This window comes from Anarrhichthys ocellatus, unplaced genomic scaffold (genome assembly GCF_004355925.1).
Source record: "Anarrhichthys ocellatus isolate YVR2014 unplaced genomic scaffold, GSC_Weel_1.0 scaffold46, whole genome shotgun sequence".
Classification (NCBI taxonomy): Eukaryota; Metazoa; Chordata; class Actinopteri; order Perciformes; family Anarhichadidae; genus Anarrhichthys; species Anarrhichthys ocellatus.
Window position 1 is genome coordinate 3,002,985 of NW_022280076.1, and position 26,526 is coordinate 3,029,510.

Below are 26,526 nucleotides of genomic sequence, written 5' to 3' on the forward strand. Positions count from 1 at the left end.
GTGTGTGTGTGTGTGTGTGTGTGTGTGTGTGTGTGTGTGTGTGTGTGAGAGAGAGTGGTTCTGGAAGTGAATGAATGTATTGACCCTGAAGAGAGAGCTTCATGTGGAAAGGGTGTATACTGAGCTGATGCGGTATGATTGTCACTCGACGCTTTCCTCCTCTTAGGCAAGGGACCAGAGGTACTCCTGGTAGGCGAGAAGCTGAATGACAATGAGTGGCACACAGTGAAGGTGGTGCGGCGTGGGAAGAATTTGCAACTCTCTGTGGACAATGTGACAGTGGAAGGTATATAGTAGGAATAAAGGAGCTTGCAAAGGTACAGATATTGAAAGGTATTTGAAATCTAAGCTGCATGTTTTGTTCCATAGGCCAAATGACGGGCGCCCACACTCGTCTGGAATTCAGTAACATAGAAACAGGGATCATGACCGAGCGGCGTTTCATCTCCGTGATGCCTTCCAACTTCATCGGCCATCTGCAAGCTCTCTCCTTTAATGGGATGCTCTATCTGGACCAGTGCAAGAACGGAGACATATCTTACTGCGAGCTGAATGCTCGATTTGGCATGAGGCATATTGTGGCCAATCCTGTGACTTTTCTAGCGCAAGCCAGCTACCTGGCCTTCTCCACCTTGCAGGCCTACGCCTCCATGCACCTTTTCTTCCAGTTCAAAACCACCAGTCCTGACGGCCTGATACTTTACAACTCTGGAGATGGTAGTGACTTCATCGTGGTGGAGCTGGTCAAAGGGTAAGTGCTGCGGTGTTTGGACTGAGCTGTAATCTACATACAGGGCTGAGGAAAGATAGAAAGGTCTATTTGGGACAGGGGCTAACTAGTTATATCTGTTTAATTTTGTACTTCTTTAACAATATAATTCTTTCTTTAGCTCATAATTACTCGATCATGATTAATATCTTGATAGCCAGACGAAATGGCTTTTCAATCTTTTACTCATAAATCATATTGTTAAAGGCAGAGAAGCAGATAGAGGAAGCTTGAGTGCAAAAACAATAACTGCCATTACCACAGTACTGGTGTCATACTCGCACTCAGACCCACTCAAGCACATCTGGCTACAAATATGTTCCGAATGTTTTATTCATTGCAGATAATTTCTGTTCCAGAGAGAATAGGAAAACGGAGCATTGAAGCAACAGTTGTAGCTTCCCACTGTCAAACCTTGCACAGACTCTCTCCCAGTAAGCAATTAGTCAGCAGGAGGCCTTGTTCAGCTCTGGAGCCTGCAGCAGTAGCTCGCACAGACAACACAGACGAAATATGGCTTACCAACACTTCTGTCAGAGTTTCCAGGCTGCTCAATGTATTGTGTGAAGTGTAGCAGCTTTGTCAGAGATGTTGCTTAAATTCAAACATGATTTAGTTTTTTTGACAGTCTGCTGATCAAATTTAATATCAACATGATGTGGCGTAAGCTTTGCCGCGTGTGCTTTTTTCGTTCATTCCCTGTTATTTATCTGTACTTCAACATAGAACATTTCTGACTCTGAGTCCCCTAGGTGGTTTTATCCCAAAACAGACTGGTAGACAGCAGTGCACACAACTGCATGGCTAGCATAGTTTGAAACATGCCACAGCGTAATCACATAACAGCATATGGTATGTGGAGAAATGATACTACATGACAAATACTGAATGTAAACATCTGCATTGTCCTGTAGGTACATCCATTATGTTTTTGACTTGGGAAATGGACCGTCGCTAATGAAGGGAAACTCTGACAAGCCACTTAATGACAACCAGTGGCACAATGTGGTGATCTCCCGTGACAACAACAACGTGCACATCCTTAAGATTGATTCTCGCACTGTCACCCAACACGCCAATGGAGCCCGCAACCTGGATTTAAAAGGTAACTTATCTGAACAATTGTTTATTAGAGGACACAGTGAATACTTGCTAACACAGGGCATGCAATGGTTCATGTTCATGTTCCAACATATGTACTTGCATTATCTTTTGTGTTAAATGGGTTATTTTTGGGTATTTTTTTGGAAGCAATGATTACAATATTTAACTAGAAAGGTGTACTCAGTAGAGTGTAGATTTCTGCCAGGTGTGTCTGCAGCAACCACCGCTGTATTGTGTGATTGAATAATACAACCGACATCTATAAGGCGCCGTAAAACACACTTCACTACATTTCAATCTTGCTAACAAAAAAATTCATCTCTTCAAGTTGTCTGCCCGCGTAGCAATGGCTGAGTGACGGCGATGTACTCGGCAGTGTGTGTCCTGGTAATTCTGTTAGCTGTAAGCTGTGCACCAAACACACCGTCCAAAACACTAAAAGTGAGCAAACTGTTTTCCCCCCACTGGGCGCAGATTAGCGGCTGGGGGTTGGAGATGCACTCAGTTGTGTTATCACTCACAGCCCCTACCGGCTGTGGCCTGGTTAAAGAGTAACGAATGAGGAGTCAGCAGGCAGTCAATGGCAGTATGAAACAGGCAATAAATATTCTTTGAGAAAGTGTGAGTCACTGCAACCACAAGAGGTCTTTGAGCATGCAGCCATAACTGGTCACCCAAATTATTACAGTTTCCTTCAGCAGAATGCGAGTATAGGCGTGGACAGACACAGTGGTGCATACTCACACACACACACACACACACACACACACACACACACACACACACACACAAGCAATTGCATGATTCTCATTCATGATTGCATGAATGTAAAATACTCTTTCCCATATATTGCGGGTTGGGGTTGTATTGGATTGCATTAGATTGTACGGATGTACCCTAATAATGTGGCTACTGAGTGTTCATATTTGCACTATACTCTCATACATCTTAATTATTTTTGCATAATTTATGTTTTAAGACGTACATTAAAATATGCTCGGTTGTGATTCTCTCTTGACCGACTCGTGTATCTCACAGGGGAGCTGTACGTTGGTGGTGTTGGGAAGAGCATGTACAGCAGCCTGCCCAGGTTAATAGCATCCCGGGAAGGATACCAGGGCTGCCTGGCATCCGTGGACTTGAACGGAAGACTCCCCGACCTATTGGCCGATGCCCTTCACAAGGTGGGAGAGGTGGAGCACGGCTGTGGAGGTGAGGCCGGGAACACACTGGGAAGTATGAAACGCCTGTGAATCATTCCTGTAATCTGATTTCCTACTTTCAGAACAGAGCAAAAACAGAGGAACTCAGAGTGACTGCCCACAGAAAACTAATCACACCACATTTGTTATGGTATTTAACAGCTTTGTTGAATGCTCCAGTATGATTGGCCAGGGAAGACCTTCTGCGGTTTTATTATTTCTGATTATAGACGCTTACATGTAATAATTTCACTCGGCAGTCATGATGTCCAGCTGCTTTTGCTGAGTTTCAATCAAACAAGAGAGCAGTTAGTAAAGCGAGTTTTGCTGTGACTTAATAATACCAAATAATCTCCCCAGGTAGCCATTGCTTTTACAGGAAACATTGCACAGGTTAAGACAGAGTAGTTATAGAAGTGTACCCGTTGACGGTGACACTTGGGTAAAGGTCATGGAGTCCGCAAAATCAATAATGTCTTCCTTTTTCAAGCTTGAGTGAGCAAAGTCAACTTTACGCCACTATGTGTTACCGGTGAGGAGATTTGATGATTAGTAGAAGGTTGTTGCCTGATTGTGGTCATAGGGAAATAAACTAAATCATTAAACCGTATGATTGTGCACAGCGTTTTATTGTTTTAGATTTTCAAATGAGGTGGTCACAGTGACACAAACAAAGTCAGACGGACAGACAGTCCATCACATTACATCTGATCTTTGTGGCGGTAGGCTTTGTTTATACTCGCGCATGGTGTTGTAGCGCGAGCCTCCGCAGACAGCGCGCAAGCTCCGAGCATGAACGGAGCCGTTTATACTTTGTATTACTACCTATACACTTATTATTACGCTGCATTAATCTCCAAAACGGCAGAGGGCATTAACTGTGAACTCATATCTCATATGTATGGACTTCTTTATTGCCTTTGTACAAGCCCTGTAAAGAAAAAAGTCAAGTATTACATGCATTATAAAGAAACGAAAGTTGAATATCCTGTAAACAATTTGATTTGGCTGGCAAAATATATACTCAAATGAAGCGGTTTAAGACCTCCTGTTTTTAAAGCATCTCAAAATGTTTTGTATAATCCCTAGACATGTAAATAGTGTTTTTATCAGTGAACTATTTGTGACAGTCACATGATCGCACGCCAAGTTACAAAAATTCAGAGGTGCACAACCAAGCTCCGCAACCACTACGCGCACCACGCATTGCCGTTATTACGTCATTTTCTGTACGAGTGCAAACTAAGCTGTAATTAGCAACGTGTAATCAGTTGCGTGATACAATTGATGGTTAAACAGCTTATTTTTTAAATTGCTATAGTTGTCTTGCTGAACCTCCTTTTCTGCAGCTTGTAGAATACAAGTAATAAAATCACTTCACGTTAATATTTTCTATCAAAAGATGAATATCTGCAGACTTACTGTGCAGTAATGACTGGCTAAGTATAACATATGTATTCCTTTTGAATAGTAGTAAAGATGCATGAATAACATGAAGAGAAAGCACCTGGTAAATCTGCTGTCAACACCCTGCAGGTCCCAGCACCACTTGCACAGAGGACGCCTGCCACCACCAGGGAGTGTGTCTGCAGCTGTGGGAGGGCTTCTCATGTGACTGCACCATGACCACCTACGGGGGGCCGTTCTGCAGTGACCGTAAGTGCAGGTGTATTACGCCTGACTGGCTAGATAAGTTTGTTTTTAGAGCCATGAAGAGGTGAAATTGTGTAGTATTTCACAGACTTTTTTTTCCTTATTGCTTTAATCAGTTGGTAGCCTCTCATTTGCATGCAGACGTTTCAGAAGAATCTGTCCTCACAAGTACAGAACCACACACCAGTGAAATAACTTTGACAGTCGGAGCAGATGTGATGCTCTTTGTGATTGATTGCCCATTTTAAGCAAATCTATAGGATCGGCAAGTACATTTTGTCACTGTATTGAAATGAAACCAACAGCTGCCTCGAGGCTAGGAAATCAATCTAAGGACTTGTGGTATTCTTTGGAAAATGATCGTAAGTAATGCAACGTATAAATGATTTGTAGTCAATGGGTAAAGCATGGAAAAACACTGCTAAAATAGTCCTTTAAAAACAACTATAATCATGAAAAACATTAACGATTGGTCACTCTTCAGTCATATATGTTGGCTTTTCTATTCCATCAACAAAATCCTGCGACGTGTGAGTGACACCCATGACACACTGTTCATTCTCTGCGATTGTGTAGTTTGAGTGCTATGTTGTACTCAAAAACAAGATTGGAAACATTGCTACCTGTCTTAGCTTAGTCCTGTATTTTCAAACACCGACATAAACTGTCCAATAAGAACATTTATATGTATCATGCATGCATGTAAATACATGGTGATGTATTGCATTTCGACTTGAGGAATCAATTGCGCGCTAATTGCACATGATGATTGATAGCACCACCTTTCAAACACCTCCTGTCTGATTGCTTTCTCCGCCATAAAGAGCCCTCTATGTCCATAGTAATAGACCCGACTTTTACCAGAAGCTTTTCATACTTATAATAGCAAGAGATTAGCATTAAGCTTATTGGTCCAGTGGTCACGCCGAGTTAAGCTTCATTTGCTGCAGAGTCATTTAGAATAACTGCAAGAATTGTGCCTTTGTGGTAATCGCTGCTGAAATGTGCTGTTATGCAGTATTGTTTTAAGACAGAAAAGGACATTACACTCTGTAGGGGGGCCATTTTAGGATAATTTGATGGTAATTCATGTTTGCAGGAAAAAGATATCTGGCATTTACTGTATTTTTACTCTGGAGGAGCATCTATTTTAGGAAAATGCACCTCATCATCGATATTATAAGCACATTTATTTGGTTGTTCACACTGATTACAGTTTTGCGTTACAGTCTAATTATATATTTTTGGAAGCTAAGACACAAAAAAAAACTACTTTCTCGTGACGATGTACAGTACTTACTTACATCCTGGCAGTTATCTAATTTAGCTTGATATCAAAGAGCCACTTACTTCTTCCATTTGTTTTAGCAAGTTATCTCATTAATCTGCTTGTTTCCTGTGTTCCAAACTAAACACACACCCAAATGTGCTTGCTCCTGTAATGTATTGATCCAACCTGAAAATCAATAGTTTGTCCTCTCTAGTCTTTATCTGTTCCGTCAATTACTGTCCCAAGACTGTGCACCCGGATGAAATGTATATTATGGTGTTCAAGCTGCTTTTTGTCTGCATGAGCAAGCAGACATGTCTTTATTGGATGAAACAGGAGAGCCTATAGTTCTTTTTTTGTCTGATATACCTCATTAATACATTCTGCTGATGTCTTTTTAACTGCATTTCAAAAAGGGAAAAATGTAGATGGTACCATCAAATTACAATTTCAGAGAAAAAACCCTGTTGGTGGCTGTAACATGTTGCTATTTATCATTATTCCCATAGAAACTAAACTTATTTATAAAATTAAACATAATTCAAACTTTTTATTTCCTTGTTGATAAAATTCTTGGATGAAAACTTGAAAAGTCTTGGATGATTCAATGCATTGCTTTTCAATTCAGTATCTCTTGAAAAGGTATTCGTCCACATTGAGCTTTTTTTTACACTATTCATGTCTATTTCCACGAAGATAATAGTTCTTGTCAGCCGTGTTTTGTCAAAAGAAAGCAAAAAAAAACATGTTGATCTTCATTAAACTTGATAATGGCTCCCCTTGAGAGAGGTTGTATGTTGGTATGCAGTTGTTCAACCCCAATCTTATTTGATTTTCTGTATTTTCTGTAATTGCAGCGAGTTTGATGCACATCACATCATCTAAGCCAGAATTTTAAACTGCCGCCTAAGGCTTAACCTTCATAGCACTCTTTCTAACAAGTGTTGCAGACATTAATGTATGTATATTAATATGTTGTTGCCAGAGACAGAGGCAAGATCTGGCTGTTTGAAGGATATTGAATACAGATCTTGTCAATTTCAATGATGTAACAGCATGGTTCTGTCATTGTATATTGATTTTGGACAAGAGCTGCTAACGAATATTTCAAATCTTCCATTTTTATGGCCCACAAACGATCTGTGTTCACTTACCAAAAGGCTCTACCTTTAAGATTACATGGCTACACTAAAGCAGTGCTTTAAAATAAATGATATCCAACCCTGCAATTATAGGGGAGACACTAGAAAGCATTCTTGCATTTAAAAGACTATCATTGAACAATTAATAGCAAAAACAAAAACATTAAAAAAGGAAAAGCAATTTAGCAGCATATTTGGTTTTCATTCAGCAGCATTTAGGGAGGAACCTCAATCATGCGGGTGGTAAATGGCATTTCTGGCCGATATCAAAGGTCAAACCAATACATCAAGCCAAGAGGAAATAACAAGCCTAATGCTTCACATTGAGCCATCATCACAGTCATTAAAACAAATGGAGAGTGTGACAATAACGCGAAAACAAACAAATATGTAGGCAGGACAATGGTTTTGTAACCATCAGTATTAGTTGGTGCAGCGTGTTTCGTCCATGCTACAATCTGCTGCTTAGATTTTCTCGCCAACACTAAAGCCTAAAACAAACAATCTTCTCCTCCCACCTTTTTCTTCTTCTCTGTCTCTGTGCCAGTCCAGAAGGGCTGCCAAATATTCCAAGATTTGTGTGTACGGATTTTTGACCGTTTAACTATTATCTATCTATCTAACTATTATAACTATAACCTCATTAAAAAGAAAGCAGAAGTGTAGAAGCTTATCAAGCAACCAAGATTCCTGAGTTGGTTTGTGCTGCAGTACATTCATATTCATATGCAGAAAGCAATTTACCAAGTGCCACAAACATCTGTGCTAATTACCTCCAGGTCATCATTTCATCACCAAAGTCACCCAGATACATAATGATGTTCTGTGCTCAATTGTCAGCGCTTCTTTCTGTAAACATATGGAGGGTGTAATTATTGATTAACCTCTGTAGCTTCAGATTATTATTTTCGTAAATTCATTACCTGCTTGTGTGTGTTTGTTTGTGTGTGTGTTTGCGCTCGCAAAAGTTTATGTCTTAGTGTGTTTGTATAATTATGTAAGTATATCCAAACAAATACCCAGAATATTCTTGTTTCACTTAACTTCCATTTAGCCCATAAAAGAAACGACAGTTGTGAAAAAATGTATTGCATTACAGCGTTTAAAGCCACAATGGACAACCGCTGATTTTAACTTGGCACAACTGTTGCAGCGTCTTTTTCTCTACTAATCCTCTACAGTATGTCCTCCCACCCCATCCCAACCATGCAAGTCCACAAATGCGCCCTGCGTATTTGACAAACATGTAAAATTCCACCTGATATGGCTTTACATAACTACAGTGTTGGCACCTATCAACTATCTGCAGAGTGGAATCCACCGTCGCCATCAATTTCTAAGTCAACATTTCCTTTGAATTGTTTAATAATACCCATGGAGTTAAGGCAGACTCTAAATTGAGCCTGCAGCCTCCAGGATTTGGTACTAGACAACAGCTGACTTCCTTTGTTGTTTCGTATTGCAGTTAGCAAGCATTGCGTCTAGCTTTCACTTTATTTGTGCCAGAACTACAATGGTTTTCCATTTCCTCAAAGGAGCTGGATGAAGTTTGTATTCTAGTTTGTAAAGGATTCTATACTGTAATACACTTAACCGTTATTTACACCTCTTCTCCTACAGTGGGATGTAAGAATCATTATCAGTTAGACCTTTGTATAGAAGAGCCTTCATTGCCTCCAACTTAAACCACCATTTCTTTGTATTCCTTTAGTTAGGTTTGTGTATTATATTTTATTATAAGTTATTTTACAACTAGTTATATTTATTTATTTTTCTCTTTCCTTTTCCTGATGTCTTATCTTATTTCTGTCTTTATTTGTAGTTGTATTTTTGTTTTCAAAAAACGAATGAAAGAAAGTAAAGAAAAAAACAGGATCTCACACTGTAGTCTAGATTTCTCCTCTTTGTTACAAACAAAATAAACTTTTTAATGGTGATAGTTTGGAAATATATTAAAGCTTTTTCTAGATAACTTAAACAAGTGTGTGTCTGTGAGGTGTTGAAATATGTCAATGTTCTCTGTTGTACTATAGTGTACAAAACTGGATGTATGGGAGCTCAATCCCTTTTTCCTATTGACCTTCATTTCAGGTAGAGTCATTCACAATTATGAGTGTATCCCAAAGGCCACAAGGATAATCCAGGATAGAGGTTCAGACTTAATCTCGCACCCCGGACCGAGGCTTAAGAAAACATATGGCTGTTCATAACATGGTGGCCTACCCGAAATAGAGTCTGGGCCTTATAAAGTCAATGGTCTGGATCAAGCAGACGTGTCTTTAAGAGGCTTGCATAAATGTACGGTATGGCAACATAGATGATCTTTAAAAAAAAAATGTAATTTAAATTAAATAAAAAAAGGACCTCTTTGCCTTTGTGTCCACTCTGTGAGAAGCACATGCATTTTACTTGACTTACTGTTAACAGATGTAGGGATATGTAAAGATTTATGACTCTGAAGTGTTACCATTAAAAAGGCATTGTTGGGTTTGACAGAGCGAGTACGTATGAGGGTGTGGAGGTGGAGGCAGGTACCTCCCACAGCACCACTGATTTCATTGTCCCAACCACTCACACATCACCTTTGAAAATCTGGCAGTCTTTAGAAATAATGGTCTAAATTGCTTGAGCGTAAGCTCCTTGCTTATACTAAATGTCGAGCAGACAGAGTTAGACCCGCTTTAATAAACTGCACTCCATGCATGCTGGAGTGCATCATGAAAGAGGGTTTGACCTTTCGTTGATTCTCTACAATTAACTTCAGGGGGTTGCTTAGTATCACATAATGATACCCCACCAATCATTACACTACATCCTGCTCTTACCAGCTGCATATAGAACTGAATTGTGCTTCTGTCACTCACTTAATGCAGTAATGGCAGAGATTCATTGTTACATGAAAAGGTTTACTGTCGGTGGCCCATTTCACGTTATTAACGGCCACTCTGGGGTGAATGTAGTGTGCATCTATAGCATCTTTCTGAGCACCATGAGGTGTCAGAAAATGAAATATGAAATATTTTGTGACAGGCATTAGTTTGTCCTGTTATGAGCTTTTCAAACAAAGACATTGTAGCACCACAGTCTTGCAAGTGAGTGACTATCAGCTGAACCTCAGATTCATCTCTTGATTGGTAAAATTACACACATGAATAAAAGCTTTCAGACTGATTACAGTAGTGCACTCCATCAAAGTTAATAACCTTTCATAACTTCTGGAAAGTGCCTCTATTTCATCTTCACAATTTCAGTCAACGCGGTCGCATCAGTGTTTTATAATCCAGTAAATTAATGAATTCCATTTTGAGCCAGTACACAGAGATTTTAAGCCATAGGTTAGCTCTTATTCCAAATTGTGAAATTTGGAGATGATCCAGTTTTTGTAATTTCACTGAGTTAAAGTTCTTGGTAGACTATCCCGGGTAAACAGAGCTCTGCACAGTGCATGCTGGGTAGGCATTGGATGGAAAGTTGGACCAAAGCCGATTTTCAAAACGTGTCTAATTATTATGCATCTAGTAATCCTGCACGCTTACTCACCGATTTCCAGACGTCTTGTGAAGTTAGATGTCAGGATTTTTCCATTAGTTGCCATGGCAATTACCTCAGCCACCTGGCTTTGTCATCTTTGCTCACTATAGAGACAGTGTATCCCAGAAATGATAATCTCTGCCAGATCTCCGCTCTGCGCGGGTCTTATGGATAGTCTGAGCCCCAAACTGCTGGCACAGCTCCACTCTGCTGCCTCACGGAGGTAGAACATCTTGAGTACTGTGTAATTGACTGGTAGAGTTTACAGCGTTAGAAAAGTGAACCTGGGATTTACAGGAATCGCTGCTTTAATCTTTAATACTTTTCCACAATATAACTCATGCAGACGTAATGTTTTCTTGTGAAATACACCACAGGTCAATGTCCGACCGCTCACTGCCTTTTAACAGCTTTTCAGCCATTTATGCATGAGTGGAAAACGTTTGACATTTACATAGATGTGAAAAGAAGTCAAACACCTTAGAGGATAATGCCCTCTTGTCCTTGTTGTTTCTCACATTAAGAAACGTCTTTGTTCTCCTATGTGTTGTGTTTTAAGGGGGTTTCTCTAAAGGGCAGCATTGTCATATGAGAAACACAATACAGGAACCAGAAACACTAGTAAGTAACATGACGTTACCAGGTTTTACAGAAGAGCCACCAGTAATTTTTTTCAACCTTTCCTGCAATGTTTGATTGAATGTATGAGAGACTCATAGTGACACAGGACACACTGACTCATACTGTTTATTAAGCTGTTAAGGAATGAATGTAGAAGAAAAAGTGATGATGCTGTTCTACCAACTGTGCACTGAAGAATTTGAGTCGATACTGAGGAAGAGATTTGAGTTCATATAAATTATTTTTGGTAAATGGCAATGGTAGGACATAAAAATAGAGGAAGGGATTACTGAAATAGCTTGCTTCCACCAATTTACTAAACTGAAACCATCACATTTACTTATATTTACTCACACAAAACAGGCAAAGAGGACAGCAAATTAGATCTCATCCACTCGAGAAATTACATTAATAGATTAAATAATCATTGCTGGATGAAATAAATAGAACTGTAACCTCAGACCAAGTGAAGTCATGCGACAAAACAGCATTTGTCTTTGCCGCTACAATCTGTTCATTTCCCAAACAGCTACCAGGAAAACTTGACTAAAAAAATGGCTGATCGAAATGATGTCTTTCTTCTTTGTGATTTCCTGAAATCAGTTTTAGTTACACTTCTGCAAAATGAGTAGTTTGGTTGATGGTAATTAATTGGTATTATGTGGTAATCACAGCCATTCAAAGTTCCTCAGTTCAGGAATCAATAAGAAATCATAACCATCAATAAACAAGATACGATTCTGTAATCAAACCTGCTTATTTTTTCCCCAGTTCTAGTATTCAGTTTGCATTACGTTATACTTTACCTCTTCAGTGTGGAATGAAATGTAATATTTGATTTGTATTTCCAGACTTGATTGATGGGTAGTAGTTGTTAGTCATACGGTGTCTTGAAATGCTGATCCAGTGTCACTTGACACCTTCTCTTTCTGCTCGTATTTATTATCAGACTCAATGGGATGCGGAAGTCATCAAGTTTCCGTTTCTACTTTTAGCTCCATTTGCATAACGCAGTGTCACAATCAGGACAGGGGAATACATGATTTACCTTTTTTAAAACCTGCATTCGACTAACTCAGAGATGCAATTAGATCCTTTCACACCACCAAGTACTACTCACAAAGTCACTCACAGCGTGAGCACCGCAGTCTGATCACTGTCTCCTCTATTCCCAAATGTCATTTGTTGTTTAGATAGCAATGTTCTCCTCTGTCGCTGCCCCACGGGTATTGCAAACAGAAAAGTGACAGATATATTTCTGTTCAGCTGTAAATGCTTGAAGCGCTCATTTTTTGTTCACCTGTAGTATATAAGTGTTCCTCTTGGTTAATACAATATTCAGAAAAAGATATTGCAGATGTTACTTTAACACGTTAAAGTGTCACTTATCGCCACACTTTTATGTGCTACACTGCCGGATTCAATTATATTGCACCTTCTACCACACTCTAAATTGTCAGTGAAGGCACTATAAGATGTTACATCACTTCTTGTGTAGAAACAAAGTGGACACCAAGGGGCATCTTCTATAGATAGCAGCAAAAGCAAGATTGGTGGATGTTTTTTTTTTTTTTTTACTTCCATGGGTTTAAAGCTGTAATGAGCACTTTAGATGCTCTGCTAAACTAATCTGCGAATAGGTATGAGGATTCACAATGGGATCCAAAGTACTAGTAAACCTTTTGACAATGACAATAAACATCCTTATCCTTATCCTTATCCTACATAACAGTCCTTTGATTCAACTGTACAAAGAATGTTGCATTATTTGCTTTTAGTATAACAGAAGCACTTTTGCTAGAACATTTAAAACTTCATTTGTAAACATAAAATGCTCAGATTTTTAATATTAATTACCATTAGAAACTTTAGTTAATTAAACTATTGTATGTATTCCCATGTAATATGGCACAGGCATTCATGGTCTTTGTGAACTTTAGTTTGTCCAAAGTTTGGTTAATCTATCCATCCAATAGTTTGTTCTTCTTTACAAGGAGCATCACTCTATAGCCTCACGGAGCTACTAGCATGGCTGTTGACTTTTAGTCTTGTTATTTTCAGGGACAAGATTGAAGTTGTATTTCATTTAAGTACCCAGTGCTTTAATGATTTAATTAGCCTTAAGAATGTACATCATCGACAAGTAATTTGTTTTCCACAAATATACCTCAGCTCACAATTTAAAGCCACTAGACCTTACTTCCCTGACCTCTTACAACCTTTGGGTAAAACGTCACGGATTATGTTAATTTAATGCAAGCTGATAGCTCATTAGAATGCAAACAGACACCGCCTGTGCTAAACTATGCTTAACAGATTGGAAAATACAAGCCACACTGCCAGTTTCACTCAGACTTGCGACAGGTTATTTCATGATTAGTTATGGTCTCTTATGACTCACCCTGCGAATACTGACTGCTGCAGAGGAAGTTCAATCTTCCGCCAATGTCACACTGACTAACAGAGTTAGGAGAAATATCCAAACCTTTATAATACACACTTCCCTCACTCTGCTCCACCGAGGACTTCAAACCAAAATTACATTGTCTGAGATTGGAAGTTACAGGATGCAATCTTCGCGGCCTTAGTTCCACGACATCAGACCGGCCACTCTTGTTTACTTGCACAGTGAGTTTTATTGGCTTTTGTCCATATCTAGTATATCAACCATTATAAATCTTAAGTGATGTTTTTCTAAGATGTCTGTGTATGTCAGATACACTGTAAATTTAATTTATTGCAAGTATTGCTGAGATTACAGCGCTAGTAATTACATTGACTACAGGGAAATATATCATCTAAGAGTTTTCAAACTGTGAGCAGGACTCCATAACAACAACCATTTCTCCTGATTTGGTTGAAGGTCATTCAGTACATTATAAGTCGGTGTGTGTTTATCTAATTATGTCCAGTCCACTACTGGCATGTGAAGTCATCCACAAATAATCATTATTATTATTGTTATTGTTATTATTATAAGGATCCAGATAGTCATATATTGGTAGATGCAGGACGCTTTAACTTTGGTAGTTATTGTATAACCTTAGTACATCAGTATACTTGCACAGGTAAATCAAAGACACTTAATTGTTCAGGTAAATCAATCCTCTCTCTGATCTCATTTTTGCCTCATGGTTCATTCAATATTACTAAAATACTTTCACCGAGGAGAATTCATCACTGCCGAGCAGATGTTTTATTGCCGTGACAGCGACCCATATTGAGTGAGAGCCGTAATTAAAGTCGTACACATTTGATGTCGTTTCCACACGTCATATAAAATGATACATTGTTAAAAGTAGCTGACTCTATTCCGTTGTCAACATCCTCAACAGCTCCTTTAAGCTGAATGGACGATGATCGAACAGTACCAAATGAGAACGCATAAGAGCTTGTGCGCTGAAACATAGCATTGTGCCTTCAATGTTTTTTAGGGAGTAGAGTCATCATCCAATTTTATTTCAACAATCTAACAACAATCGCCTTCTTCTCTCAGGAGCTCTACTCTAGATATATTACTGAAATTATTGTTTTATTATTATTGGAATTATTATTTTATAATGAATTATTATTATTAATTTATGAATTCATTATTAAGTATGTGTTGAATAATAAGAAACCATTTAAAGGGTAACTTCTGTATTTTTGAATCTGTATTTTCCCATGTTGTTGTGTCTAAGTGACTAATGGGGACAGCAATTTCTGAAATTGGTCGAGTATTGTGAGATAACGCTGGCAGCAGCTAAACGGGCTGCAATATAATCATTTCGGGCAATTCAGCACTGTCAGTCACATCCATCGACATTGCTGGTTTTTGACACTGACAGGTAGTTATTTTAGGAGTCTGACAGCGTTATGGAAAAGACTACAGAGAAATAAATACTTTTCTTACCTTTCGCTGATTGTTTTTGTGTCATGTGACTTGGATGGAAACGTGAGTGAGAGCCGAAGAGAGGAGAGCCATGGGACACCGGTGCTGTTAGAGTTTGTTGTGTTGGAGTCCAAAAAAATAGTTTAGTGTTATCTAAAAGATTTTCAATGTCATGACTGAATATTTTGCTGAGTTTGACAACGTGGATGCAACACATGATCTCACAACAGAACTTCTCTTTGAGCGGGAAGCGAAGGCATGACTCTTAATTTGCTTGTATTCATTGGCTTTGTGTGGTGGATTGGTTAGGTTTTGGCATGAGGAGTGAGATAGTTTAGGATTGGGATACGAATATCAGGGAAGCCAATCAAAGGCAGAGTAGGGTGGTTAATGTCTTTACTGTTCTATGATTAGTAATATCGCAACGGGACTTGAACACAATAACACAGACCAGATCAAGCGAAAGGAAAGGAAAAACGTTTAATAAACGTCTATAATTTTGTCAGACACTTATAATAGCCAGTCTGTGAAAAAACAACTATTTGAGTGAACATACATCTACTGCAGACAGCAGCCGTCTGCAGCGTTGTCCCTCAATACTGGACCAATTCTGAAGTTACCCTTTAAGCTCACAGTGGCAACTGGAGTGCAACAATGGGAGTGAAATTCACATAAATAGTGGAAAGGCTTTCCTTCTTTCAAATTAATTTGTAATTTATGAAAAAAATATATATGCAAGCAACAGCAAGTTTATGACACAGCGCAGCAATTTAGGCTACCGGCTCAGAGATGCCCCAGAAAAGATATGCCTCTGGTTGGAAAGCAATTTTCACTATTTCGTAGCTGAGATTATGGGAATTAATAATGTAGAACTTGATTACTGGTTTATGACATATAGTTACAGAAAGTCTTGGTTAGCCTACATGGTTTGCAGAGTATGTGTGTTTGCAGTGTCTTTCTATATGTCTCTCTATCTATCTGTCCAATCATCCAACCAGGATTCCAGCTGTGTGAAAAGTTCAACAATACACAAGTACTACATTGGGAAAGTGGTAACAAAAATCCCAAACAATTTAAGTTTCATCTCAAAGAAAAATAGAGACATTGATGTTTTCCCCCAGCTTCATCTTCCTTTGTGTGTAGACTGAAGGGAAAGCCTCTATTGCAGCATCATAAGTGAAGAATAAAACTAAAATATTCCCTTAACAGAGCTACCAAAAAGGCCGTTTACCAGCCTGAAATAGCCTTGGTGTGAGGACCAATTTATAAAGCCATATGCAGTTTCAGACTCCATAGATAAGAGCTTGTCGGAAGGCTGCATCTACAGCTAGAACACAGTCATATCCATGGAGGATCCATTTGCATCAGAGAGGAGATTTTCCTTTTATAATAGCAGGCAATTTGTTAAAGAGGATATTTAGTAATAATATTCATATTAACGCTTATTGAAAGAATGCTTTCTCAAAATTGCTTTGTCACTAACCAAGTAACTGCAATCATAATCTGCCTCCAGGTGAAAGAGCACATATAATTACCGCAATAAATGGTGTAAAAGTGGGGTCAGAGGCTTGCCAAGAGGCTCGGTGCCCCTGCACACAATGAGTGCTGTGGCTGTGTAGAGATACAAGATAAAGTCTAAATTGTCTCATATTGGCACTTAGTACCTCTGTTCATTTTCCCATTTCCAGGATGATGTTCTCCAATGTGTCTCTAAGGCACTGTCCAGTTTTGGGACTGACATTAAGCAAGGCTTGATTACCAAGTGGACAGCTCCCCCCGTGCTCTGACTGTCCCTCTGTGCCCCGTTCTGCATGGAAACATGGTGGGATTCACTTGACACCCAGACCACGCAGCAGCTGAGCCGCAGATGAATGCTAGTCTATGCAGGCTCCCGAGGGAGGGGCAGGGCTTCCTAGTCACTACTGCAGGGGCTGTATGAGAGGAGAAAGGTTACATTCAGTTTACATCATAAAGGCAAGACGCACAGACAGAGGCCTTCAGATTCAGAATCTGTCGTACTCTGGCTGCATTTCTGTTTTTCTGTCAGTCTAACACTCACAGACACAGTGACACACTCACTTATAAATCATTTACTGGCTGCTCCTCTCTCAAAGTCAGAGCTTTCACCCTGGTGTGTGATGAAATTATAACCCACTGTAATGAAGAATTTAGGAAAAGAGAGTGCATGCAATGCGGCTATGTCATTGTGGTTGTCTACACTACACTTTGGCAAGCCTGTGTCCACACTTTGGTTTGAGGATCCACAACATCACCTTATTTTGAACCATCATAACATCAGCAGCAACTTGTAGCACATCCGCAATTCTATTCTTAACCTTTAGTACCTATTATTGTTTGGATTGGATTACATAAATCATACTTTGGACTTCACCTCTAAAATGATTTTACATGTGCTTCCCCAGAGGTTGGTCTGGCAGGTCTGGCACTCAAGCTTTAACAGCAACATGAGAGGACTTATAGATCTTTAAAGTCAGATCAAATGTGCTTAGTTTACAGATGCATTGGAACTGTAAAAGTTCAAGTTGATCAAGTTGAATCTAACAGAAATTAGACCAACGTATAAGATACATATGGGGTTAAAGGATATATTCAGCTAATTAGTGCTCACATTTGTAGCTGTGTTTGTAGTGGTGATACAATCACTTTAAGATTCTCTATACAAAACTAATATGGCAGCAAACAACTATCTTTTGCTTTCCCCCGTGTGTGTGTTGTGATTTGAGCTTTTCTGTGCTTTGTTGACATAGCAGGGCTGGCTGTGTGTGCTTTTTAGTGCATGTGAGTGCGTGTGAGTGTACCCCACTGGTTAGCTCATGGCTGCCGTTCTGCACTGCCCTCATACGGTGGTTACAACTGAAGACACTCTCCCGACCGCGGAAGTGTAGCCTCCTGAGGTAAACATGTTAGCTCTGTCAGCGCTGTTGCCATTGTTTGCATGGTTAGCACCGTTAGCTGCAAGCTGCCGTCTCAGCCGTCGCCATGTTGAGAGCCATATTGGGGCAATAGATATGCTCAAAATGTTGGGTTGAGCACTATTAAAATCAAAGTCCTTTGTGTTCTCCATTGTCGTGTAATTACATTATTATGTACATTAATATGGCATTAGAAAAATGTTTTTTCAGTTGCATACAATATAATGATGGTACATTTAGTAACAAAAATATTTGTTTTTCTGATGTGTGCTTGGTGCAAATGTCACCTTGGATTATTGCTGAACATACTGACTCACAAGCAAACAAACAGCCTTACGTGCAGTCGATACAAAGGGACTGCGGTTGGCATACAATGAACTGCAGACTATACATCATCCTTGATAGACTTCAACTTAAGATGGATTTCTGTACTTGAGGTCACAACTGTCATCTTTTCCCTCCAGCCACAGCAACAGCAACTGGCTGCTGTCTTCAGCTGCTGAATCTGCCTCTGTGGCCTGATAAATGTACTAATCCTTCACTTTCCCCAGCCCACTTCTGTAACCTATTAAAACTCACGATCCATATGAAATTGGCATTCAGCAGATTAGTTTATGGAAACAGGGCATAACAAGGCACTCAGACAGCTTCAGTGTTCTGCTTAGCAATAATAGTCAAAGCCATTGTAACTAAACCATGTAATTAGCAGACTTGTAGAGAAATAAGGGGTTTTACATGCGTGTCAAATTTTGTGGTGACATTAAAAGCCTACCTTGACTAACAAGGTAGGCTTTAAGTGTATTTGACGAGCTCCATGTGATGCTGCTTTTCCTTCACAGACTCTTTACTTGTTTCTCTGTATAAATTGATTTCAAAAATCCAGCTTTTGGTCTCAAATTCACAACACGACTTCAAAATAATTCTATTTAAGTTAACTTCAGCAAATCCAAGGTAAGGCGAGTTTATTTAAACAGCACACTTCATTACAAGAAAGCATAATGTGCTTGTGTGAAGACCAACCCACCCAAAGACATTATGAGGCAATTGTGGCTAATGTTACCCCTTATTTATTATGATTATAAAACAAAAAGACCAACAAACAAAAAAGAGCAGTTTCTCAGCAATCACGGGTCAGTGGGAAGTTAATGTGTTTTGTCAGTTGGTCCATTATTAGACAGTCTGTGTGCAATAGTGCTCCCTCATCTAGGACTTGCAATCTCACTAACTGTATCTGCATATACATAAGCTAGAGTAATGCTTGTATGTAGGCAGGATCCTTATTGTTTTGTTGTTGCATTTGATATGCTTTGCAAATGCACTGGTGATCTCTCTGTTCCTATATGCCTCGCACACACAAACAAACCTCCTCATTTCCTTTCCTTTTTATTTCTCTCTGTCTACCCTTTTTCTTCACCTCCTCTCTATTCCTGGCTCGCTCTCTGGTCATTGTACTACAAAGCAGCAGTCTCTGCATGCTCAGCAAAAGAAAGCCTTTACATTTCCTTCTTTGCTCCTCATTCATTTTGATAGATTGTTCACTCACTTTCCTTAGTGTTCAGTGAATCAAGATCTGCTCACTAAGGATCCTATAGTGAAGGAACACACTGTCCCTTTTATGTTTTTCAAGATATGCAGCTGTAATGCAGATACTTATATTAATGACATATGTATGTATTCATTTCTCTTTTGATTTGATCTATATACAGTCCTCATTACACAGTGGGCGCTATTGTTGTTTGTTTAGAATGATGTTAGATATTTTTGTCTTCTTTATTGTCCGCTTGAAAAACAAGCAAAAGTGTGACTATGACATGTAATATAATAATAATATAATAAATAATGTAATATAGTCAATTACCAAAGATTTTCACATCCCAACTCAATGACTCTTTTGGAGAGTTTACCGTGGATCAGGATCGGCATTCTAAACCCGTCCCTCGCCCTAAATAAACAGACGCAGTAAATAAACAGTGAAACAGGTTAAACGTGCAGCGCTGACCTCTGCAAAGGCTGCAGGCTGGTTGCTATGGTGTTATGTGTGGTTGCCAGAGTGTTTTTAGGGAGTACCGTTGGTGAGATCTACAGTTCACGTTACCTCTCTGCTATCAGGTTTAAAGACTGATTAACTCACTCGATGGTCATTAATTCACAGGAACTGCATTGCAAATGAATATTGAAACGCACCACGGGCTGTGTTCAACATCACACATAAACTACCTATTGCACTAGATATGCTGCTAACAAAACAAACAAAAACCCAAACTGGACTAATTTAATCTTGGCAGAAGCAATAATAGCATAACAAGTTATAATAGAGAAGATTTTCATAACAGAAAATACATATTTTCAGCCACCCAGCCAGTCATAATAAGGTAAATTATTGCAAAGCTTTGGGGCAAAGGCTAGTTTTCAGTTTTCTTTGGGGTTACAGCTAAAAGATTTAAAAAAGTACAGCCTCAGAAAGTCCACAGTATATGCTGGGTTGTTGTGTGCATTCCCTTGTAAGTTATTAAAAGACTCTTAAAAACTATTTCAAAACATACTTGGAGCAAGTATAAGGGTCTCCAACAGAAGATTTTGCGATTTAACATGAGTTAATACACATAGAAGGTAACATATATATTAATAAGTTAATTAAATGGATGTACGTTCCAATGGCTTTGATACAAAACTGATTCATGGCATCATCAAGCAAGTTTTTTTTACCGCAATATTAAGATAAGATGACAGCACAGCTTTTCACAAAGATTGCTGACCTACTGATTCCTAAAATCTTTAGTCTGAGGATATCAAGCATAATCATTCATGAGGGGAATCATTAATGTATGACGAATCATTGTGTAGTAACTTGCTAGGAAAAGAGTATTAAAAAGAAAAAGACAAGTACTCTGTGCCCAATTTCTCACCAAACAGAGCCAAAATGAAGTGAATGTTCTGGTTGAAGAGGATGTATACTAAAAGGCAAACAAAAATACAATCCCTATAGAAAATCAAAAATATGCAAAACAGATAGGCTATTTCTTTCCTGGCATATATTATTCTGCAACGCCCAAATGTTTGATGTAATAATGAATATAGAGAGGCTGTTTTGCAAAGCTGGAGTCCAGCATAAAGTATCATCATTCTCGACATTTTGAGGAGGTTAAGTTGTTGCCACAACTGTCCATTACAGTTTGCAGTCATAGCAACAGTAAAATCCATTACGCATTTCTGCTGGCGCTTTCTTTAATGTTGAAATAATGAGCACGACAAGTAGATTGAAGCAAGCCAACAACAAAGACAGGGCTTCCTCTATGGCCAACTATCCTGCTGATGCCTTTTCAGGCTCATCATTAAAATGAGGCTCCAGAGAGAAGAGGGGAGAACACCTCAGCTAAGCAAAAATTGTATTGTCTTCTGTGGCGATGGCCCACTTCCCTCTCAGGTCCTGGATCAGGTATTACTTTTGAATGCCACAGCTAGGCCGGGAGGTAGACTGTTCAAGTGGCTCACCTGGCACTCTTGTGTTTTGTATCAATCCAAAGCACAGAACATTTAGTAATTGTGATTGTTCAAATTGAAGACAGTGCTGCTCTTTCCCTCTTGTTGGTGGGGGTTTCACCGCATGGTAAGCAGCTCTGCTGTTCTTCCTTTCCCGGAGACATGCTGAGGCTAGTAAGCTCAACTAAACAAGCAAATGGAATCTATTTTTGACAGCGCCTTGTGCAGGCAACAATATGCAACCTACTGTCACATGCAGTGTGTTTTCAGTGTAGAGTGCACACAGCCTGCCAAGACAAGAAGAGAATACCATGCTTAATCGAGGTGTGAATCTGGAGGAGAAAATTCTGTGTGAGTTGAGCATCCAGAGGCCCTCCTTTAACCACTGAACTCTGAACCTTTTGTTTATGTGCCTGACCTCCTTAAGAAATCTGAAATCTCTGTGAGTTTGCAAGTTGTCAGCTCTGCACAGACCATAATAATAATAATAATGATAATATGGAATCGGAGAGTAGTTCTGTTTATGTTCTGCTACATCGTTATCTGATCGGATTCTGCCAGCCGTACCGTTAATACATATACTGCTGTCTGTCGGTGGAGCAACTGCGCGTTTCAGCGCCTTCATATTTGTCATCCTCTCCTTCCCTTACACCGTCTAAGCCAGGCTTATTTTAGGTGTTGTCGTTTTGTAGCCTAATGAAATCAACCAAACATCACAACTGCAGGCCATGCCTTTCAGAGGATGCTCGCATTATGAGTAATTAATCTGAAAGTGCTATGATTAATCCTGCTACTTTAGCCCCTCGGGCGAGACTGGATGTCTGTGAAAAATCTCCTCTCACGAATCCTCCTGAGAACGCACAGCACACATTTAGGTTTCTTTAGTCTTTAAACCGCTGTCGACGTCTTCTCACATCACGTCGCTTTTTAGGCCCCTTGACTTTTTCTACAAAGGAATTGAAACATTTTCAGTTCATGGTTTCTAAAATATACATTATTCCATACATGCAAAATAATTAGATTATGCAAATGCATAACTGAGTGGTGGAATAGGTTCAAAATAGCCTGTAGGAAAATGTAAAAAATCAAATCAAAGGTTTGTCGGACTGGAAGCGCAGAAGTCGCAGCTATATGAGATTCTGTTTTCAAAATCCAGCAGAAGTCGATTGCTATTCAATTAAAAAATAAAGCTTATCATCAACTATATCATCACACATCAAATGCGCATTTGATGTGTATCCTATGAGAATTGTCCAGGTGTGTGTTAATAGGAAGAGCTGCGTGGGATGCTCAAGGGCAACACAAGGTTACAATCAGCCAGCCTCTGCCTTCTTGTTGTCCAGATAGCATGGCTTTTATCATGTTGAGCAACCCTCAAGCACGTAAATTGATGAATGCAAGCCTTTCATTGTAGACAGCTCACACCAAGATATCATCCCTGCCTAAGATGCTCACATGCTGGAGAGCATGGCAGTCCAAATCACTGGCTATAAATCATCCCACACCAGCTTCTCGTACCCAGTCCCTTCCCAGTTGCTGGGAATGAAATACTGGTTTTGTTTGGACCTGATTGTGTGTGGGTTAGAGATCATTTCTAGTACTTTTCTTGTCATGACTGCCCTTCTGTAAGCTGCATAAAACTGGCTGAAGCCTTGACAGTAGAAGTAAAACTGACTTTTACCCTGTCAGTGGATTATTCTCAAGGCTAGGCATTGCCTTCCCACACCAAATAGTCATTACTGTAAAGGCGTCTACATGTTACAGCCAGGAAGTGCTCTGCATCATCGGTATTCTCTGTATTAGTAAGCTGGCATGCACTTTCCCATCGTTGAGATGTACTGAGCAACATATAGAAGAGAAAACGCATTAAGTATTTAAATATCCCTGTGAGTCATGTTGGACAGATGCGAAGACAAAATGCACAGCTTGTTTCAATTTATTTATGTTCATAATACCAGCAGATGAATGTTTACATGCGGTAAGGGCACTTGCCATTCCAGATTGTTATGCACTCACCCCTCCTCTGTTCTTTTGGTTCAATCAGCCTCGCTCCCCCACACGCCCCACCCCCCACTCCCCTGTTTGAGTAATGGCCTGCATTGCCTTCTTGTCACTGGGAGAGGTGGTGCTGCATGGCTTGCCTCTGTCCTCCTGTTTCCATGCGTGTCCTTTCAACCGACTAGGCAATCCCAGCTGATATCTCTATCGACCGCGATTTAGCTGATATCGCTGCAGTCTCCCTTCCTCTCGCTGTGCTTCTGCCCCCTGCAATCTCTCTCCCTCTTTGTTTCTCCCATCCTCTCTACCTCCAATCCCTCCCCCACTTTGTCTCCCTGTTTCCTATAATGTGTTCATCCTCTCAAGTGTCAATATACTCCAAATTCATCATGCCATCATATTTCCTCACCCAAAAAAGCACAAGCAGCTCCAAAACTGTCAGAATACCTCTGAACTCTGATCAGTCATAGCTAGGAATAAGTCCTGCATGGTTAAGCAGCGTGAGCTCTCTAACACTTGTATACAGATATGAGGTGAACACGTCAGGCAGAGGAACAAATTGATTTGTAGTGTTAGAACAGCAAAGGTATGCGATGCAACGCTGGGAAAAGAAGGGCTTTGGATGCAAGTTTTAGCCTATAGCCTAATGCAGTGAGCTGCATTATATCATTTTGACAGGTATTTGTGTTTCCATCATTATGTCTCTCGATTCTTTATGTTAGGAGCACGTCCATACCAATACCCTTGTGTTCATTCTGTAACAGCTCTGACAGCTCACCTAAATCAGGCTCCTCCTCTGCAGTATGATTCCTACGTGTTACTGCCAGGACCTGCAAGCCAGTGCGCTGTGAATCTGTAGCATGTATTTATTCACACAGCCCATTTTCTTGCCTCACTATTTCCCTGTGTGTTGGCGCCGTGGCTGCCTGTTTTCTCTTTCGTTGTCTCTTCCTCTCTCTCCCTCCCTTCTGCTATCGCTCACCCACCCTTTCTCTCCCCGTGCCTCACTCATTTGCTCACAGACTCTCTTTCTCAGACGCACACACACGCACACAAACACACACACAGGCACATGCTGTGCCTCACTGGATCAGAGCCTCTGACTACAGTATGCCTTCAGAAGAGCTCCTTTATCTTGCGTTCACTAGAGCACAACTCCAAGCCAAGGTTGTTTTTGCTGGGGTCCAGACTGTCCCGGAATTTCACCCATCCCGGATTTATTATGATACGACGGTTCTTTTTAATTAGCATAATTTTTGCTGCAGCAGTTCAAGGCAGCATCTCAGTGTCTGCCATCCAAGCCATCTCATCTGAGAGGAATCACCTTCCCTCCTCCAGAGACAGACACATGCAGCAGTCACGTTAACTGTCTCTCAGTCAGAGGCAGATCTGGACGAGGTAACGGGAGAGGAGGAAGGAAAAAAAGGAGCAGCAGTGAGGGGAATGCAGCAGTAGTCTTTACTGCATGAGACTGAGCAGGTGGAGCGCGAGGAAAGGATCATATGTGCGTTTGAAATAGAAACACTCGTGTGTGGATCTGTGCCACACCAAAGGTATATCGTCCGCTGGATTTGCTGCGTCTGTGCGAGAGTGAATGAGGAGCTACTGAGAAATTATTTATTTATTTTCTGGAATTTCTCTTTTACCGCGCTGCTGCAGATACTGCTCCCTCTCTACCCCTCCTTCTCTCTCTCTCTCTCTCTCTCTCTCTCTCTCTCCCTGTCTCTCCCTGTCTCTCCCCCTCCCTATCTCTGTTCTCCTGCCTTTCCCTGGCTAAAGGGGGAACAAAAGCGCTGGTTCCTGCATCACCCTTCATCGCTGCATCTTCACTTGAGCATATTTTTATCGCCTTGTCCTTTTTGCTTTATGAAATGATCCAGTTTCCCACGGAAGCGTGTTATGTCTTCTACTGCGGTGGAGGGGCGCTCTTCTTAGTGGGCAGGCTCAGCTGCCCTAAAGCTCTACCTGTGGGCGATGGAGACTCTTATCAGAATTCTTGTCACATGAAGCTCTGTCCTGCCACTTTTCATGCCTAAATATCATGGTTGAGCAACATGCCTTTTTGAAATAACAGGTGGATTCATCTCCATTCTTTATTTGGATGTGTATCTTTTTTTGCATTTTGGATACACTCGGCTCACTTTTTGAAGAAGGTGCTTTGGGATGGTTTTCAATGTCTTTTCTGTGCTGTAGACATCTCGTCATGGCAAAATGTTAACCAAAATTAGATAAGTTGCTTGCTATTCCTTTTCTTCCACAAGAACATTTACTGGATTTTGACTGCTTTTTAGAAATCCATTTTTTGGTTATTTTTGTCACAAATTCAAAGGATATTTTTCGTTTATTGACCAAATCAAGGGATTATATAAGAAATGGGCCCAGATTGTCACTGAGATGCCCTGTGGTCTTCAAGTTGAACTGCCAGAGACCAAAGCTTGGCTAAGTTGTCTGTCCTGGGCCCATGAGGATCTAATATACATGGGTAGACTATTTGCAGCCACCCCTGTGCTCGGACAGTGGAGCAGCTGGTCATGCAGTAGCCTAGGTATGGGCCTAAGTTATTGTTCAAGACTAGCCTTCTGGTTTGCCCTGCTTACTCTACTCCCCATCCAGACTGGAACAGCACGTGTGTCTTCTAGTCTCAGCACCACACACCATGTCCACCATTTTCACAATAAGCATGGCACCGTTCCTATTGCCATCAACAGGATGCCTTTTCTTACCAGAGGGGGCCATGGTAAGAATTTCCCTCCACCATTCTCAGCTTGCTGTTTGCTGCCTCACTAATGTATCCTGTCGTTCTGATTATAAGAGTTAGATTTGAGCATGATTTTGCTATCTGACATATATGTGGCATTTTACAGGTAAAAATGAGTTTAGCTGTTCCAATATATCTTTGTTGGCTCTCTTGTGACATAAAGTGGGATAATGGATCCTTCACTAACTCCGGAT

General features: G+C 40.2%; 1 protein-coding gene across 10 annotated transcripts in view; it reads left to right on the plus strand.

Annotated features, from left to right (window-relative positions):
- LOC116395349 (neurexin-2-like) overlaps nt 1-26,526 on the plus strand; it is a 108,289-nt gene that overhangs the window by 48,963 nt on the left and 32,800 nt on the right. For 9 of the 10 annotated variants that reach the window (XM_031869169.1, XM_031869175.1, XM_031869171.1 and 6 more), the window contains 5 exons: nt 167-286; nt 370-751; nt 1,684-1,874; nt 2,912-3,085; nt 4,612-4,731. In XM_031869169.1, the coding sequence (XP_031725029.1) occupies nt 167-286; nt 370-751; nt 1,684-1,874; nt 2,912-3,085; nt 4,612-4,731 (987 nt within the window). Of the gene's footprint in view, nt 1-166; nt 287-369; nt 752-1,683; nt 1,875-2,911; nt 3,086-4,611; nt 4,732-17,926; nt 26,312-26,526 lie in introns of those variants that run through there. The other variant, XM_031869178.1, reaches the window with a different exon arrangement.